This window comes from Perissodus microlepis, chromosome 14 (genome assembly GCF_051167445.1).
Source record: "Perissodus microlepis isolate ML-2025 ecotype Zambia chromosome 14, ASM5116744v1, whole genome shotgun sequence".
NCBI lineage: Eukaryota > Metazoa > Chordata > Actinopteri > Cichliformes > Cichlidae > Perissodus > Perissodus microlepis.
Window position 1 is genome coordinate 1,276,919 of NC_140474.1, and position 19,972 is coordinate 1,296,890.

Below are 19,972 nucleotides of genomic sequence, written 5' to 3' on the forward strand. Positions count from 1 at the left end.
TGATAGATAACGAAGGATAAAACTGGTCTCCAGCTAGAGTAACCAAGGCTAAGAGTCAACCCTAGGTGTGATGTCCACATATGTGGATGCCAGGTACTAGGAGGTTAATAAACTGGAGAGCAAGATTGCTGCCACTTCTCCTCTTGGGCAGGTCCGTTGAGCATTTTAACAGTTATTATTCTCATTATTATTATTATTATTATTATTCTCATTTAAAGTAACATTTTCCTCCCGTAGTAACCAGTTCTCTGCTAGCTCTAATAAATCAATATCTTGATCAATTATTAAATAGTTTTCTGATACGGATTTAGAAAAGAGAGACCTAATGTTTAATAATTTCACTGTTTTACTCTTTGGTTCAGATGTGGATACTGTATTGTTCTTTCTTTGTGATTGTTTATGTTTAAGTTGTTTGTTGCTGGTTTTTAGTTTGTTTTTTGTCTTTTTGGAAGCTGACACAGTCTCCATGGAGATGGGTTTTTGGGGGGGTAGCAGGAGGAGAGAAGCTGCAGAGAGGCGTGTAAGACTGCAACTCTGCTTCCTGGTCCCAACTCTGGATAGTCATATTTTGGGGGGTTTAATAAATTTGTCCATATTTCTAGAAATGAGAGCTGCTCCATCCGAAGTGGGATGGATGCCGTCTCTCCTAACAAGACCAGGTTTCCTCCAGAAGGTTTGCCAATTATCTATGAAGCCCACATCGTTTCTGGGACACCACTCAGACAGCCAGCAATTTAAGGAGAACATGCGGCTAAACATGTCACTCCTGGGCTGATTGGGGAGGGGACCAGAGAAAACTACATTGTTTTGGCAAAGTTACACACGATTACATATTTTTATTCTTAGCCAACAGTTTCAGGTTTCCTTCAGTGTTTCCTGCTCTGGACCCTGGATCGATGATGGCCACTGGAGCCTCTAGCTTCACATTTCTAAGAACACTAAGAAAAGTTCTGCATGTTCGTGTTGTTGTAATGTCGTCTGGTATATTATTAGATTAAATCTATAAAGTTGTGTAAAAAAATTAACTTATCCTGGCAGAGTTGGGGTTCAAAATTCTGACTGGGTTTAGTTCAGAAAGGTACAGATTTTGTTTTAGAGATCTTGACCAAAGGTCCACCTGCAGAGCAGAATATAGCTGTTGTTATTGTGAACTTACTAATGATTATGAGACATTAATTCTCCTCATTGATCTTAAAATTACTTTCTATAAATTCTATAACACATTTTCATTTGGTCTGTTTTTTCAGGTCGGGGCTTTCCAGGTGTTAAAGGTTCCTTGGGTCCACCGGGAGATAAAGGTCCTCCAGGGCATCAAGGTCTTTGCGGTACATCTCAACCTGGACCACCAGGATACAAAGGCCCCTTCGGAACCAAAGGTCTGTACCAATATGATGAATTGCTGAATATGTAAATCTAAAAATCCGACCGTATCCTTTATTCTTGGTCAGTTATACGCCTCTCTGTGCTATTGTAGGGCCTCCAGGTAAATGTGGACCTCCAGGTAAACTTGGACCAGACTGCAAAACTCCTATCAAAGGGCCCTGTGGAGATCCTGGCTGTCCAGGCCAAGATGGAGAGCCAGGTCAGACTTGAGACTAACTTTTTAAAATCAGCCAGGTCACCATAACCTAAACGTTTCTTAATAGGTCATAGAAAGGTTCACGATTATCCAGCAATTTTCATGTTTTTGGCATTTTGTAACAGAAGATTTATACGGCCTAAACGCATGTAAGAGATTTGAAAGGTAACATCTTCTAGTTTATGAAATTATACTCATTCAGTGGCTAAAATGCTTCTTAGCCCGAGTTAATATTCAGTTTTATTTAAATTTAAGTGACAGGTCATGCTGGATGACCTCTGACACGGGACTGATGTTTCAGGGAGTCTTGGTGAGATCGGGGATCCTGGTCAAAACCCTCCAATTCGTGGGGATATTGGGGACAATGGTAACGTGGGATGCCAAGGGCCAAAGGGACCAAGAGGATGCCCAGGACATATAGGAACACAAGGTTGCACCGGATACCCAGGACAGAAAGGTTAGAGTCCAACAAAAACAACACAACAAAAATGATGCTGACACTTATTCTGTTGGTCACAATTCACTTCACAACCTGACAGATCTCAGTTGTGGGTTACATGAACGTGTGCAGTGTGGGAATACATTAGCTGGTATATTATTAAGTGAATATCTTGATCGACCCTATTACTGTTTGAAAAAAACAACTAAAAGTGATCTTCATTAGATGACAGATGATGGTTGGATTACAAAGGGACAACTGATAACTGTTTGTGGAGATCATAGCATTTCTACTCGTTGGTGTGGAGCTGTAAGTCATCTTTTCTCAGTCCTTCAACAACAAAATTCTGAGTGGTGCATTTCTGCTGAAATGATAAATTCAGACTTTATTCAAACTTAAAAACACTGTGATGCTGAGAAAACCACCAGTGGATGCATTTTATCCTCTTTTTCAGTTTGGGTTAAAAAACTACAACAAAGAACCAAGAAAAGGACCTAAACTCTAAATGTAGCTTTCTAACTTCATTGTGTTTGGCCAAGAATGTTACGGCCGGGTAGCCGGTGGGATGTGAACACAAAAGCAGAACGCACAGGATGTGGCCGATGAAACTGCCACAATAAAGAAAATAAGCAACAACATTAGCAGAACAAGAACTAACAAAACCTAAACTGGGAAAAAATAAAAAATAAAACCTGAAAGTCCTGACGACACGAACCATGAACGTGAAACAGAGAACTCAACAGTGAACGGATGGAGACAGAGGACTTAAATACACAGATGAGTAACAAGGGGAGTGGAAACGCATGGGAAACACAGCTGACACAAATGAACAGGACGACACAGGGGAAGCAAAACTAAACACACTGAACATGGAACACGGACTGTCAAAATAAAACAGGAAACATAGTGAGATGTAGACTGTGGCAACACGAGCGAGGCATGACAGGCTGGAGAAACATACAAGCATGCAGACACGGGAGACATGGAACCAACCACAGGGAGGGAAACATGTAAACAGGAAGGAGACACCTCGACCAGTCAACATGGACTCAAATCTAACTAAACATAACAAATACAAAGATAAACTTGATACTAAATAACAGACAACTAACACATTATAACTCAAAAAAACATTAAGCCCAAAAGGTGGGCCAAAGGACCCAAAGGACCCAGGACCATGACAAAGAAGGCAGTTATACTGTTACCGTTATTTGAATCAACTTTACAACACAACTGTTGTTATTTAGAATAGTTCTTCTGTTTGAGACAAACATAATTTTAAGGTAATGGTCCTTTAAACTAAAATAAAAGAAAATAATTTTAAAATGGATTTCTTACCAGAAGTGATGACATCCCTAAAAAATCGTGGCCCGCGGTCAAGCTACAAGTTTAAACTGAAATCCAAAACACAGCATCATATTACGAAAGAACTTGAAAGACCGAACAGACAACAGTGGCTTAAACATCCACGTGCAGCTCTGAGTGAAGAGGTATCATTACACAGAGATTAATGCATAGCTCGGTTTTTGTGCTCCCCACATCAAGGTAAAGGGTCATTGTGGTAATTCTGAGGGCTGAAAAAACTGAATGTCAACAGATAGAAACTTTTGGATGGAAACACAGCTGTTGTGTATTTTTGATGTCATGCTCACTTAGATAACACGTCTCTGTGAATTTGTGTGATCAGGTATGAGAGGCGATGGTGGTTTGTTGGGAATACCTGGCCCTCGAGGTTGTAAGGGTGTTCCTGGTCAGTGTGGATCTCCAGGACTTCCTGGATCTCCTGGAGATCATGGACCAAAGGGGGAAAAGGGTGACACCTTAGATCCTGAACTCATATCACCTCCAAAGGGTCCTCCTGGAGAAACTGGCTCAACTGGTCAATTTGGACATCCTGGCCTGAATGGAGAACAAGGCCCATGTGGTCCTAAAGGTGAGAAAGGGCAGTAGGAGAAAAGCCAGAACTCACATAATCATATCAGATTCTTATCTTACAAAAACCTCTGATTGTTAGATTTGACTGTAGTCATCCCAAAAAGTAATCATTATAAAGACTAGCTTCCTGGAGGTGAGGTTTCAAAATAAAACCTTCTGATGTCAAATTACTAACATCACCTAACATCAGATCTAATGTCAGTGTAGCTGACTGTTGTGATGCTTGATGATCTGTTTCAGGTGATAAGGGAGATTATGGACCTCAGGGATGTAAAGGCTGCGATGGAGCCCCTGGTCTAAAGGGAGACAAAGGAGAGCCAGGCCTGCCAGGAGAGAGTGGAGTAGTGGGACAGAAAGGTGAGACCTCTCCCTGTCTGACTTTTACCACATTTCTACTGAAGCAGTTTAAGGAACCTTTGCTGGTCTAGAACCAAGAACCACATGATTCAGGAACTGGGGCTGTGTTAAAGAAGGCCAGCTTTCTTTTTTTTTTTTTTTAAACGTATGTTTATTTGTTTTTTCAACAGTATCAACACCAACATAAAATGAACATATGGCAGTCATTAAAATAATAATAATAACAACACTAATAATAATAATAATAATAATAATAATAGTAATAACGATAATTGAAGTGTTAATCCTAAAAGATTCCAAATAAATGCATAGTTAAATAAATTAAGATAGCAAACCATGCAAATAAATACAATTAAAAAAAAACAAAAACAAAACAAATCATAATATAGGTTACACAGTATATTCCCAACAGCAAGTCAGACATTATTCATTATCTAGTTGTCTTATTCACTCATCCCCCCCCCCCCCCGCCCCCCCACATCCCCACTCCTCAGTAGATCCAAAAATATCTTCCAGATGTTGTAAAATTCAGAAGCCTTCTTACTAACAATATAGGTCAGTTTCTCAAGAGCTAAACTCGATGTTAAGTTATTTAACCAGTGGTTAAAAGAGGGGCAACCAACATTCTTCCAGCATAAGGCAATACAGCGTTTGGCCTGCAGCAAACAAAGATCGACCATTTTTCTTTCCTCACATGACAGAGTACAGTCATCTGGATACAAGCCTAAAATGCATAACTTAGGGCAAAGCGGTACAGGAGAAGTTGTGATCTGAGAGATATATTTTAACACAGAGCTCCAAAATTTTTGGATCTCTTCACATTTCCACAGGCAGTGGTATAGTGTACCCTGATGCCTATTGCACTTATAGCATAGATCAATTACATTAGGATCAAATTTATTTAATTGTACAGGGGATATGTATGTTCGCATTATCCAATTAAATTGTATCATTCTCAAACGAGTGTTAATGGTTTGAGTGTGTGTTTTTGAACATATTTTACCCCATTCAGTATATGAAATATCTTCTTGTAAGTCACTAATCCACTCCCGTCTTTTACTATCAGAGTTGTCCTTATGGTTTTCAACTAACATGCTATAAAACTGGGACACCAGTCTTTTACCAAAACAGTTTTTTGTAACATGAGTTTCTAGGATGGAGAGTGGGGGTTGGTGCACTGAATTGTTTAAGTGTGCCAGAATAAAACTTCTAAGTTGTAGATACTTAAAGTGTTTCTGCGGTAAATCAAACTTTGCCCTTAATTCACTGAATGACATTAGAGAATATTCCTCATATACGTCCTGTAGTTTCGCAATGCCCTTGTTCAGCCAAGCTTTAAAGCCCATGTCATTCTTAGCCGGGGCAAAGAGTTCATTACCCCAAATTGGGGAGAAACAGGACAACCCAGGAGAGTCATTCAACATTTTTTGTACTTCATGCCAAACAACAACAGTGTTTTTCACAAAGGGGTTAGTAGTAATTTTCTTTAAAGTTTTAAAGGGTGCTGAGAATAAATAGCTATTTAACGACAAACCCTTTGAGGACATTCTTTCAGTTGCTAACCAGGGAAGGGAAATATCGTTTGAAAACCAAAACATAGTGGTCCTCAGCTGAGCAGCCCAATAGTACCATTTTAAATTTGGAAACTGTAGTCCTCCCCTGTCATATGGTAAATACAAGAGTGAGAGTCTGAGTCTTGGCTTCCTATTGTTCCAGATGAAATTAGAAAGAAGCTTTCTGGTCTTGGAAAAAAAAGAAGGAGGAGGGGCCAGCGGAATTGACTGAAAGATATATAGGAATTTAGGTAATATAGTCATTTTTACTATGTTTATTCTTCCCAGTAAAGAAAGAGGCAATGATATTAATCTAGTGATCTCATCCGACAACCCTACCACCAAGGACTCATAATTGGCTGAACTAAGATTGCTTATCGTTGGGGTTACTCTGATGCCTAAATATTTAAATCCCTCTGCGGCATTCACAAATGGGTAGGATACAACTGGTTTCAACCTCTCGTTCATATTTAAAAACATAATGGATGATTTTTCTTCGTTCACTTTGAACCCAGAGAAACTGCTAAATTGATCGAATAGCTTCAGGAGAGGTGGTATTGATTCTGCAAGGTGTGATAGAAACACAATAGTATCATCAGCGTACATTGCAATTTTGTGTAGCATCTCCCCGATTTTAATACCATGGATCGAGGGATGTGATCTAATTGCTATCGCTAAAGGTTCCATGGCTAGTACAAAAAGCAAAGGTGAAATCGGAGACCCTTGCCTGGTGCCTCGAGATAGCTCAAAAGGACCAGAGATGAGATTATTGGTAGATACCATTGCAACCGAATCAGCAAGTAAAATTTCAATCCATCGGCGGAAGTGATCACCAAATCCAAAACGCTTAAGCACCTCAATTAGATAGGGCCATTCAACTCGATCGAACGCCTTCTCCGCGTCGAGTGATAGTATTGCAGTATCAGGTGACTCTTCACATTCGTGGATTATATTGAGAACTCTCCTCACGTTGTGGAACCCCTGACGATTTTGAACGAAGCCATTTTGATCGCCGTGTATAATGGCTGGAAGAGCCCTCTCCAGCCTCATAGCCAGAGCCTTAGCTATGATTTTGGAGTCAGAATTTAACAGCGATATGGGTCTGTAAGAACCGCTTTCAACTGGCGCTTTGCTCGGTTTTAGAATGAGAGTGATCAGGGCACTACGTAATGTAGCAGGGAGGCGACCTGTTTCACAGGATTCCAAATAAACATCTAATAATGGGGGAATAAATTTTGCTTTAAATAGCTTGTAAATATCTATCGGAAGCCCGTCAGGACCCGAAGCCTTACCACCTCTCATGTTCGTAATGGCATCAGAAACATCATTGAAATTTATTTCTCTCTCCAATTCATTTTTCATATCAGAAATACAGGGAAAGATCAATCTATCCAAGAAAGTATTTTGGCTTACCAGGTCCAGTGGGCTGTCAGATTTATATAGGGTTTTATAATATGAGACAAAGGTGTTATTAATTTCTGTGGGATCTGTAGATAATTCCCCTTGATCGTTCCTAATTATATTAATGGCTCTGTCAGATTCAAGTTTCTTTATCTGCCAAGCTAGAAGTTTACCCGGCTTTTCACCCTGATCATAAAACGTCTGTTTCAATCTTATTAAACCATCTTCAGCTTTAAGCATAGACAGCTCCTCGTATTTAGCTTTAAGGGTCAATAATTCCTGTTTTTTCTGTGTTGAATCATCTAAGTTAACTTCTCTCTCTAATTCTCTAATTTTATTGTCTAATTCGTTCATTGTCTGTTTGAACTTGTTAAATTTAGAGCTGGTGAAACTTATCATTTGTCCTCTAATATATGCTTTAAAAGCTTCCCACCTAACGGCTGCAGTTGTTTGAATTGTATTAATTGAGAAGTAGAGATCAATGTGTTCTCCTACAAATTTCATAAAGTCAGAATCATGTATCCATTTAGGGTGCAAGCGCCACTTGTTTGAGCGGCTATTCACTTGTTCTACCTCATAAAATAGTGAGGTTGGGGCATGATCTGACAACACAATGCTGTCATATATACACTTAGTTATATTGGGTAGCAAAGATGAGGAAATTAAAAAATAATCTATTCGGGAGTGGGATTTAAATACTGCTGAATAACATGAGAATTCCCTTTTATTGGGGTTTTGAATTCTCCATGGATCACAGAGGTTCAGATCTTTCAAATATTGTTGTATTTTTTTCTTGTTTGAGAGTGTGAAGTGTCTATCCCCGATGAGCGGTCAAGCTTCGGGTCCAGAGTACAATTTAAGTCACCTGCCAATATTATCCTACCAGGAAGGGTAGCTATCAATAGAAATAAATTCTCAAAAAATGAAGGGTTATCATCATTAGGGCCATAAACATTAACTAAATTGAAATTCTCTTTCAAGAGAGTTCCTTGAACCACCAAAAATCTGCCAGCTTTATCATAAATAGTGTTATTTACTTGGAAAGGCACTGAATTATGAATTAACACCATAACCCCTCTCGCGTGAGAAGGGCAACAGGATGCTAGCACTTTGCCTGGCCATCTCCTACGTACTTTCACCAGATCCTCTCTGAGTAAATGGGTCTCTTGGATAAACGCTATTGATGACTCAAGTTGTTTAAGCCTGGTAATAACCTGCTTCAGTTTAACCACTTTTACCATTCCTCTCACATTCCAAGAAGTAAATTTAAAATTCTTATATGAAGTCATCTATTCTTATTAATACAACAGATTGTGCAACATAGTATCTTCATTTGGTTGTTGGTAAACCTTTCAGTATCTCTAACTGTTGTGTTGGGAGTAAACCAGTAAAAAGCAACACGTTGTGAAAAATACAAAAACACAAACAAACAGCACAAAATCTGCCATAAATGAACCCCCTTAGCTGTCAACCTGAACCGGACAGCCCCTCGCCCTACCCCGCCCTCCCCCTGACCCTGGGGTGCAGTTAAGTGCACACGCTGATCCAATGTAAACAAGGGAGCAGCTAGACCAAACCGAGCTGACATTATGGTCAAACAAAACCAAACCACCTGGACAATTGCGTCTCCTGACGAAAATATATATCCTACATGAACAAGTATGTATACAACGATCATTACAAACTTTCTTGTAGCATAACTCTCATCCCGGAGAGCCGACTGTATGTCGAACAACCAGCACTCCAAGACACAAATGAAAGCCCAATCAACGAGTGGGCGTGGCTAGTTATCTATAAGGGATAAATAAAATGCCCAATACAACTGAGGAGAGCGAAGGAACGGTAAACCGAAGTAAACACACAAAAAAAAAATACTCTCCCCAAAAAATTCAACAGCAAGGATGAGCGATATTGACCATTAAATCCAACAATTTCAAACTACAGTTGTTATGGGCAGATAGTGAAGGATTCGACAGTTCCCATTAGATAATCTGCTAGTCCTCTGTATTCTGCAAACCTTGGATGAACTTTTCCGCATCTGCTGGGGTCTCAAAGACATGCGTATGTCCACCAGATGACACTCGTAGCTTCGCCGGGTAAATTAATCCGTAACGTATGTTCATCGCCCTGAGCTGCTGTTTCACTCGGTCAAAGCCCCTCCTCCGTCGGTGGGGATCTGTAGAAAGATCCGGGAAGAACATGACCTCTTGACCCCCGCAAATAACTTTCCCTTTGGCCATAGCTGCCCGCATCACCCGAACTTTGTCTTGGAAGTTTAAAAACTTCACGATGAGGACTCTCGGTGAGGGTGGTCGATTGGGTTGCGTCCGGCCGGGCAACCGGTGAGCTCTTTCAATGAGAGGTTGTCTCGGGAATGTTGCTGGTCCCAGCGCTTCAGGGAGCCACTTCTCTAGGAAAGCCACCGCGTCATTTCCTTCTATTTTCTCCGGCACATTAACTAGTCGTAGGTCGGAACGACGAGAGCGATTTTCGAGGTCCTCGAGTTTGTTCGTGAGGAGAGCCACTTGTTTAACTAGCGCATCTGTCTTGCCTTTCTCTGAGTTAACGGCGTCCTCCACGCTGCTAATGCGCATCTCTGCCCCATCCATGCGCACCGAAAAGTCCTGCACGTCTCTTTTAACATCTTGGATCGCTGTCAGGACCACATCAAGTTTTGTGGAAAAGTCATTTCTGATTCCGTCGAGTATTTGAATAACATCCATGTTATGGGCCATTCCAGTACTCACGTCCAGGAGACTCCCAGGGCTAGCATCACCTGCAGAGTTGACTGCTAGCATCAGAGACGTCGTCTTCCTCACTCAGAGAAGAGTGTGCCTTAGATTTATTTTGTGCTTTCTTAGCCGGCATAATGTCGCGGATATACGATAATAACTCGTTACAAGCAATAGTTATCACTGTTCACGCAGTTAAAGGACAGTTTTCAGGAACTTACTAAAATATCGCCAGGAGCTCACAAAAATACGTGTGCCTAGTTCAGCGCCACAACCACGCCCCGAAGGCCAGCTTTCTTTCCAAGCTCCTTAAACTGCCATCACCTGGATGACTGAGAACCTACTCGGACTGGGACTGTCATAACCAACCAGACCAGCTAAAATCTGCTTTGACTGCCAACAACACCACAGAGCTGTTGTAGCTTCTAGATAGGCTCAACAAAGCAAAAGTGTGGACATGGGTGTTTGTAACATCACTTACTGTTATGGTCTTTGGGTCGTAGGTAACTGTGGTCCAGAAGGTGAAAAGGGTTCTCACGGACCAACCAAAGAACTGAACTTGGGCTTGTTGGTGGTGCACAGTCAAAGTGCAAACACTCCCAGGTGTCCAGGCAACATGAACACCCTGTGGGAAGGATTCAGTCTGCTGTATCTGGAAGGCCAGGAGCGGGCACACACTCAGGACTTGGGTAAGTACATATTTATAAATCCCAAAGCAAACTCTTATTCCAAAACCGCTCAGTGCAGGACGTTCCTAGGCGTTACTTTCTTGTGACTCACCTTTGGCCCAGTAAACAGTTTCTCCTCCACCAGGTCACAAACCCTCAAACATCTCATTAGACCAGGATAAGGGAATGAACACCAGCTTAACTTTATCGAGGCCATTTGAACCAAATATGTTGCATTAGTTTGGAATTAATTTGTTCCTAAGATCACATTGGTTTATTAAGATTTAAAAATAAGTGTGAAACAACTTCCAAAAATAGAGTTTAAGTGGGTGTTTTGTTGTCACATGTTGGGACATCAACATCTCCTTCGTCAGGCAGAAAGATAGTCCAGAGCTTTCTCCTCTAAGTTTTGTCCTTTAGCTTGTCCTTGAAGATCATGTGTTTCGAGGTCTAATGGGATATATAGAATTACAAAGCTATAGCTTTACATGCCTAACATCTATATCGTCCACACACACTTTAACCACATGCTAACGAATCCCATGCTAACTCATGTTATAGATATCGTTAGCTAAGAATTCCAGTAATTCCACTTATCCACACTGTGATAATCTCCACAATAGATATACCTGCCAACAAACGGCTGAAAGTTTTGTGAAGGTCAAATGTCAACAACAGTCAGAGGTCTCCTTGTTCAGATCAACCACCATCTCCCAAAGATGTCTGTGGTCTCAGAGGTATACTGGATCTGCCCTGGGTCTCCTTCCTCTGAGGCTCTCTGAGGTTCCTATTCTTCATAATCTGCTTGTTAAAGCCAAGTCCACGACACCGATGTGGGATGGCTCAAAGAACCGCTCTGATCTATATCAGTTCTCCAGAATCTGAGGTTCAGCGATCGGCCAGAATCTCCTCTTGATTACCTGATAGCTGGACGCTCACAATCCGGTCGTTAAGTGATGACATGACGAATCCTACTTCCGGGCCTAAAGTAGTCTGCGTTTAATATGGCTTTTCTGTTGTTAACATGTTTAATGTTTTGTATTTTCTTCTATTTAATCTTCTATTTAATCTATTTAAAAAGCTCCTAAAACAGTCAGTGATCACTGTTGACCTCCCTCGGCTTTTATTACCGCTAATCATTTATTTAAGCTCAGTTTTTAAAACCTTAGGATGTAACTACAGCCCAGCCCATGCAGCAGTATATGAATGACTAACCTCGTATTGTGGATGGATTATCTCAGTTGTTCTCCTGGCTGAAGTTTGGTCCTTTTACAGCATCCTGCCATGCGATTACATTTGTTCCTGACCACCGAGAACACTCACGTTAACTTTTATCGAGTGGAAAAAAGGTTAACTTGTTTATATTATGCTAACATAGCTGTGTCGCTAGCGGTCACGTAGCACATCATTATATACCAGCTAGCCAAACTTCAGTAACCCTACAAACGTCACTGCTGTTTAGTTTTCTGTCTTCATTTATGTTGGAAGTGATAACAGAGCTGTACGTTTGAATTTGTTTCCAAAACCCCGCAGTCAGGACTGGCTATATTGTATTTAGATAGAAGCTAGCGAGCTAACTTCCTGCTAACTTCTAACTCCGTTAAATGTCATAAATTCCGTTTTTATGGATGCCTGGATGTTAAACTCAGTTGTTACACCTGGTAGAGCAGAACGCTGATCATTTTATTAAAGATGAAAGACTTTAGACAGTTTTTCAACTCTCAGTAATGCCATAGTGATCGTTTGATATATGGACCTGCAGCGGAGTTTAGGCCCAGACACGGCTAGTGACGTCAGACTTAACGACCGGATTTGTTTCTCTGCTGGATGTGTTTGGGAATAATTGAAATGTGTTGCGTGTATTTCCAGGTCAGCCGGGGTCGTGCATGCGTGTCTTTTCCACCTTGCCCTTCGCTCCATGTAACAAGCGTACCTGCTCTTACGCCAGTCGTAATGATAAATCCTATTGGCTAACGACGATGGAGCCTGTCCCACGTGAACACGTGAGTGGACCCAGCATCCAAAACTACATCAGCCGCTGTGTGGTGTGTGAAGCCCCATCCTTACCCATCGCAGTGCACAGCCAGTCCAGACAGTCTGTGGAGTGTCCCGAAAACTGGACAGAACTGTGGGACGGATACTCCTTCGTCATGGTGAGTACTGCAGTGATGCCAGATTATTAAACTATGTTGCTACTGCTGTTACTGGTGCTACTGTGTAGACTAAAACCTAAGTCTAAGCTACATTAAACTGAACTTATGTAAACCAGAGTTAAACTCTTAAACTTCGCTGAAATTTAGACTAAACTTAGCAGTCGTAATAATACCACAATCATCTGAAATGTGAGCTCTGTCCAGATGATGATGTAATTTCCCCTTGTCCAATAGCATACAGGTGCAGGTGATGAAGGTGGCGGCCAGCCTCTGACATCATCAGGTAGCTGTCTGAAAGCATACAAGGCCCAGCCGTTCGTGGAGTGTCAGGGGCCTCGTGGAACCTGCCACTTCTTCGCCAACATGTACAGTTTCTGGCTGACCACCCTGACCGACCCGGCGATGCTGACCAATGACCAAGAGCAGAGGAGGAGCATTGCAAAGTGCAAAGTCTGCATGAGGCTGTGAGCGGGAGGGCTGCCACCTCCACCTGTGTGAGACAGAGAAGAGATGCTTCATCTCCACATCTTTCTCAAGGAAATCGAGAGGACGCATCACTTCCTCCAACTTTACGAGGCAGGAGGGAGCGAGTGAGGATGTGCTTCGGCTCCATCGAAGCGGCAGGACTAGTGTGTTTGTCTCTGTGAGGAGAGACCGTCGTCTTACAGTCAGTCAGCTGCTCGGCTGATAATCAATCAGTCCTGATCTGCATCAGCTCAGCACTCGCATCATTACATTCATCAGTAGGTGGGTTATTAATGAAACTACTTTAACATAAAGAAATCTGCCTAACTATTCCAAAAAATACTTTAAAAACATGACTTCACAGGAAAGCGCCGCACATTGGGGTTCGGATGCCCTTCCTGACACGTGTGCCTCTTTCATCTGTCACTCGAATTTGGAAACTGTAAATATTCATATTTCTTTGTAAAAACGGCAGCGACGGACATTCAGGCTACTTACGTCAGCTCGTGAGGTTAGTGAGTCCTTCTCCGTGCAGATGATAAACAGACTTTCTTTTGGATTAAATAGTCTCGTAATATACTTAACATCCAATCTGCAGCACATAGCTGTGTTTTACAGCAGGTCACTTTCCGAGGTTCGTGCTTGGAATGATGTGTTTTTATTCCGGTGTGTAACAGGGTTGGGTACGCAGCATATTATCCAGTTTTTATATGATATCACATGTGATTTAGTTTCCTTTAATTAATTCAGAGGTGGCTTTATCTGCAGCTCCGTGTGTGTTCTTGGGCTCCGCGAGAGTAACTTTGTATGAAAGACAGTTCAAAATAATCCTTTTCTATCTCACACGTACTGTAAACGAGCTGTTTTAGCTGCTTGAAATGTTATAAATATAAGTGACTGATATTAATATTTAATGTACATAGCTAACAGTCTAAGAGCCTCTAAAACCTTTCATGTTTTCTTTTTTATTGTCTTTTCTGTGGTTGTTACAGTTCAGCATTACTCAGGGATGGAAGTAACCAATTAACCGAAACAATCTAGTCTTTCTGTAATAATTCTTTTTGAGTCATTTTAGGTGTTTGCCATAAATATAATTAAAAACAAAAAATCGAAAAATTCCTGTGAACTACAGACTGGGAAATGACAGCGAATCAGAATGAGCCACATTTCTATCCCAAGTGTTTGTAAAAGTCAGACTGCAGCTCTGCCTGACTTTGTGCAGCGCTAAGCGAAGCTTCAGCTGCCACAGTAGCATGATTATAATACTAATACACACACAGATACAAAGAAACACAGTCAGGGGGAAACGGAGCGAATGAAAAAGCCATGTGCTGTTGCTTACACTCTATCTCAGCGAGTTTGCCAGAGAAATGAACGTAGTCGGGGGTTAAGGTGGAATTCAGCAGGGGGCTGTAGAGCTGTCGGCTCTGTTGTGTGCAGGCTGTGATCAGCTGTAACTAAGATTGAGGAAGTGATTCCTCTGCTCTTATCTTCAACACGACATAGAGCAGTTAAAGAAACTCTGCTCCTACAGAGATGATTATCTCATTCATAGTGCTTGACTCCCTGGTATAACTCTGATTTAGAAGATCATCGTTTAGCCTGGAGAAATAGTTTGCTGCTTTATAAGAAAGCCCTCCATAGAGCTTGAACATCTTACTATTCATCACTGATTGAAGAAAATAAGAACAACTCTATGTTTGCTGTTATGGTCTACAGGCCTTTTAGGGTCACAGCTTTAAACCTTTACTCAAAAAGCATCTCTAGACCCAGCAGTCTTAGCTAATTATAGGCCAATCTCCAACCTTCCTTTCATATCAAACATCCTTGAAAGAGTAGTTGTCAAACAGCTAACAGATCATCTGCAGAGGAATGGTTTATTTGAAGAGTTTCAGTCAGGTTTCAGAGCTCATCACAGCACAGAAACAGCTTTAGTGAAGGTTACAAATGATCTTCTTATGGCCTCTGACAGTGGACTCATCTCTGTGCTTGTCCTGCTAGACCTCAGTGCAGCGTTCGATACTGTCGACCATAATATCCTATTAGAGCGATTAGAACATGCTGTAGGTATTACAGGTACTGCACTGCAGTGGTTTGTATCATATCTATCTAATAGACTCCAGTTTGTGCATGTAAATGGAGAGTCCTCTTCACACACTGAGGTTAATTATGGAGTTCCACAGGGTTCAGTGCTAGGACCAGTTCTGTTTACATTATACATGCTTCCCTTAGGCAGCATCATTAGAAGACATAGCATACATTTACACTGCTATGCAGATGACACCCAGCTCTATCTGTCCATGAAGCCAGATAACACACACCAATGAGTTAAACTGCAGGAATGTCTTAAAGACATAAAGACCTGGATGGCCGCTAACTTTCTGCTTCTTAATTCAGATCAAACTGAGGTTATTGTACTCGGCCCTGAAAATCTTAGAAATATGGTATCTAAGCAGATTCTTACTCTGGATGGCATTACCTTGGCCTCCAGTAACACTGTGAGGAACCTTGGAGTCATTTTTGACCAGGACATGTCCTTCAACGCACATATTAAACTAATATGTAAGACTGCTTTCTTCCATTTGTGCAACATCTCTAAAGTTAGAAATATCCTGTATATATCTGTCATCCCATGTCTATATAAATAAAGCTGAACTGAATTGAATTTGATGGATTTATTTTTTGTTTTTTTGCTTGCTGTAGAAAGATTGCTGCGACTTTTACTGATCACAAAGAATACCTTCACGTGTTTGTAGTTTTAAAGCCACAATAATTTAAATGTTTCACTTTCATAGAGCAGACTTTAGAGCATCCTGTTTCACATGGACGCAAACAGAGCTGGACTAGAACCCGAGGAAATGGAAAGATGGTTGGAATCAATTTCAGTAGGTTCTGTGCGTTCTTGAGGAATTAGACTACGCGTTAAAAGAATAATATGTTGGTAAACAGATTTTTAATAGTCCTAATAATTAGTTTTTAATACTCATTTAACAATTCATCATCACAACTGGTTACCAATCTATATGTTCATAAAAAAGATATAAACCCCACTTCTTTTGATTTTCACATATTCATTTCTAGGGCTGCAGCTATATGATGATAATAATAAACATTGCTCATTAAAAAAACAGAATGAACTGCTAACAGGTTTTACTTTACTAAAGTTTAACTGCATACAACATCTGTCAAAAATCCCAAAACAACTTTTGATTGTAATTATGTGCCATATTAAAATTTGTTATAAAGAAAACATCTTCTTAAATGCAAAAATATATAAATAATCTCAAGTCCAGTCAAAGGTCAAAGTAAAATAAATAAAGACATATGTAATCTAAACTAAGGCATAAACAAATCTGCTCTGTCTCGTTGGACGGCTGTAGGAAGCAAAAAGAGCTCGGACAGTGTTAGAAAGCTTGCATGAGGTAGAGCTGGTGTGAGTCTATGTTTGTGAGTGAATGACACTGAAGAAAAGCATCCTGAAGTTTGTGCTGCTGAAAACAAGACGTTGGCATAGACGTTAATTAATATTAATAATGGTTTCCTGTCCAACCCCTCGGCTCAGTGGCTCAGAGCTTTACTGGTCCACACGGGGCCTGGACTGGCATTTCTGATCCGGGTGGCTGTGATTACTGTGGTCTATAATCAGAATCTATATTTCTAGGTTTTAATCAGGTTGGTCCACCAGGAAAGTGCCCGGTGGGCCAGCAGTCCAGCCCTGCACACACATTTTTATTTACTTGTGAAAAAGCTGTTATTTGTATAATTTTAATATTATGAATGAATATAATGTTTTATTTTCACTTTAAACCTGAAAAAAGTTGCAAAGCCTTGAAGTTAATATGGTCTGGTACACCCCGCGCCCCCCCTTCGACTCACCCCTGTTTGCTGCAGGTACCTTCAGTGTGAAACAGGCTGTGTGGTTCAAACATGTATCAGTTAAAAAGAAATCGGTGGTGTGTGTCGAAGCTAAAGTTTGTTTTCTTCACGTCAGAGTTTCCTGATCAGTGCTTCGTGTTATCGGTGTTTTTAAAACTGAGGCCTATATGGGCGTCATATGTCAAAGACTTAACTCGGTGAATCGTTGCAGTACTCGTAATCGTTCCTGTCACTTCCTGTAACTTCCTGTTACTTCCAGCATCCTGATGTTACATTCTGCGTTTCTTTTACGTGCGTCATCCGTACCTGAAGTTTGGATCTGCGACGGAATTTTGTTTGAAACGTTACTAAATTTGTAATGAAGACCCAATCTAAGCAACCGTCTGTAAAGCCACGTGACCTTGTTTTTGGGATGAGTCTTTGAAGTGGTCTCAGATGCTCTGAGCTCCTCTACATGTCGTCATCATCATCCTCTTTGTGAGCCTTCATCCACCTACTGAACACCAATGTCCACCACACAAACATGTTCAACCCCACTTTGATCTGTAACAGTTTGTCCCTCCTCTTGTAAATTTGATTGAAACTGGTTTCATGTATTTATTATAATTCTATTATTGCAAAAACAAAATAAAGCATCAGGATCTAAGTTACAGAGTTAATATGCTACGTTGCTGTTGCATCAGGGCTGATGGTACATCCTGTAACAGCTGACTGGCCAGGATGACGTTCTCTCCTCATCAGAGCCCAATGACAAACAAACAACTTTAGCCCCGCCTCCAGCCCCTCCACAGCCCGGTCAGGACTGCCTGGAAAGCCTTTTCGTCGGTCTGCTGAGAGACATTATGACTGAGCTTGTAATCACTCTGATTGGTCAGCTGCGAGGCAGTGACTCCGTGTCATTGGTCAGTCAGTATTTTGTAAATAAGTAGAGGAAGAATAGTGTGAGAAGCTGTGAATATATCTGAGAATAAACCTTGAAACGTGTTTTTGGAGCTTCTCCATCATCTCCATGTTTGTTAATCATGTGTTTGAGTTTTCAGCTCGTGGCTCATTTAAACACTAAAGATGTGTCACACTGCCAGACTAAACCAGGACCGGCAGCCCGGGTCAGCATACCCGAGATCTCTTTTCCTCATCGTCTTTGTTTGAGCTTTAGCTTCATTCAAGCTAAGAGGTCAGACGAAGGTGGTCATCAGCTCAATACGTGCACCAATCAGAAACCAGGACAGACGACTGGCAGCAGAGCGGCTGATTTTCCAACAAACGCAAAAATGTAATATAAGAAAAGTATGAACAAGTTCTCCACACAACACGAACTGAAAGCTACATAGTGAATGTGATAGATGGAGATCAGCACCATCATTCAAACAGCAAACACTAAATATATATATTAAATAGTTTTATTACTCATTCTGGAAGACAAAGCTTTGCTGATAAAGTTTCTCCTGCAACATGTTTCTTAGTGTTTCAAAGACAAAGACGTTAAGCTGTCTTTACAAAGTCGACTGCTCGTCTTTTCCCCTGCACACTGAGCTCTGAGGGATCTCTGGGATGCACTGATTTCTTCTCGATCATGCTCTGCTGCACAACTTACCATAATGATGTACCTGAATAAGAAGTAAAGCACCTTTGTAGCCCCCAAACACAGGCTTAAGCCTCTGTAAGCCGTGAATGGTGCTCCTGGCACAGGCCTGGGAAAGGCTTGTGTTGTTTTTATGTTGCACATTCGTCCCGTGATGCTGGTTTTTAATCAGTGGTTAGCATTTCTTTGTGTTACTGATAAATGCCTTGATGAGAATTAAACCAAAAATGACTGTCATGCATTTATATTTACTTCGTTTTTGGTCAAATCTACAGTGGAGACTTTCTAACTTGGGTTCGGTTTCTTTGTTTGGGTCGTCGGTCTGGCTCAGTGTTTTCTTTGTGATGATTTGTAAATATGTTTGAATGTCACAGTTTTATATTTTTACTGTAAACCTCAGAGTATTTATTTAGCTTGAAATTAATGTTGACGCTATTTGATGCTAAAATCATACAGATTTTTATTTCATTTTGTAAACCCTGACACCCTGAAGCCCCGCCCACATTCTCCACCAAAGTTAAATGCCAAAGATCACGTGACTGATTTCAGCCACAGCTGACCTCCTTCATTAAACTGTTAAAGGACGACGTTTTCTCGTCTTTTTAGGCGAATCGTTATTTCAGAGATAAAACTCACTGTAATGTTTGAGTCATTTAAATCTGGACCAAAGCCAAGATTTAACTACAGTTCCCATGAGTCTTTGCGAGGATGAAGAGGCGGGGCAGTCACTGTGTCTTGATTATGTTCTTATGGTATTAAAATCTGTCGCTGGTATTTTTATTCTCTGTAGACTGAAACGCCTCACTAACACTTGTGACATATTTTACTCTATGTGGATGGACAACGCTTCAATAAACTGCATCGAACTTTCACTCCGTCTTTGTTTTACTGTCAGACATCAGAAAGGAGGCTGGTATTCAAAATACTCTCAGGTTTTTCTACTAGAGCTTTGTGGACTTTATAAAACGTCATCGTGCTCTGCCTGAATCTCATCGATCACTGTTTCTCTAGAGAACTAGAGTTATTATAGTAACCAACGTGCTCTGTCTCACATATTGTTTTTTACTGTAACTTATACACGTTCTGTAACTTTGACGGTTATGTGCTGTGTTTGGTCCAATGACAGCAATAACATCATTATTCCATAGTGAATTGGTCAGCAGAAATAAAGCGGTCGCAGGCAGCCTAGATTCAAAGTAAATCCAAACTAAGCTGTACGAGCAGCTGAATCA

At 40.9% G+C, this 19,972-nt stretch overlaps 1 protein-coding gene across 1 annotated transcript in view; it reads left to right on the forward strand.

The window, feature by feature from the left end:
* The window catches only part of col4a4 (collagen, type IV, alpha 4), a 57,876-nt gene extending 38,264 nt beyond the window's left edge, over nucleotides 1–19,612 (forward strand). The window contains exons 40-47 of the mRNA XM_084951402.1: nucleotides 1,248–1,376; nucleotides 1,475–1,582; nucleotides 1,881–2,036; nucleotides 3,706–3,951; nucleotides 4,194–4,310; nucleotides 10,500–10,685; nucleotides 12,534–12,817; nucleotides 13,052–19,612. Coding sequence (XP_084807528.1) covers nucleotides 1,248–1,376; nucleotides 1,475–1,582; nucleotides 1,881–2,036; nucleotides 3,706–3,951; nucleotides 4,194–4,310; nucleotides 10,500–10,685; nucleotides 12,534–12,817; nucleotides 13,052–13,285 — 1,460 coding nt within the window. The 3' untranslated portion in view covers nucleotides 13,286–19,612. The remainder of the gene's footprint in view (nucleotides 1–1,247; nucleotides 1,377–1,474; nucleotides 1,583–1,880; nucleotides 2,037–3,705; nucleotides 3,952–4,193; nucleotides 4,311–10,499; nucleotides 10,686–12,533; nucleotides 12,818–13,051) is intronic.
* Nucleotides 19,613–19,972: the final 360 nt, after the last annotated feature.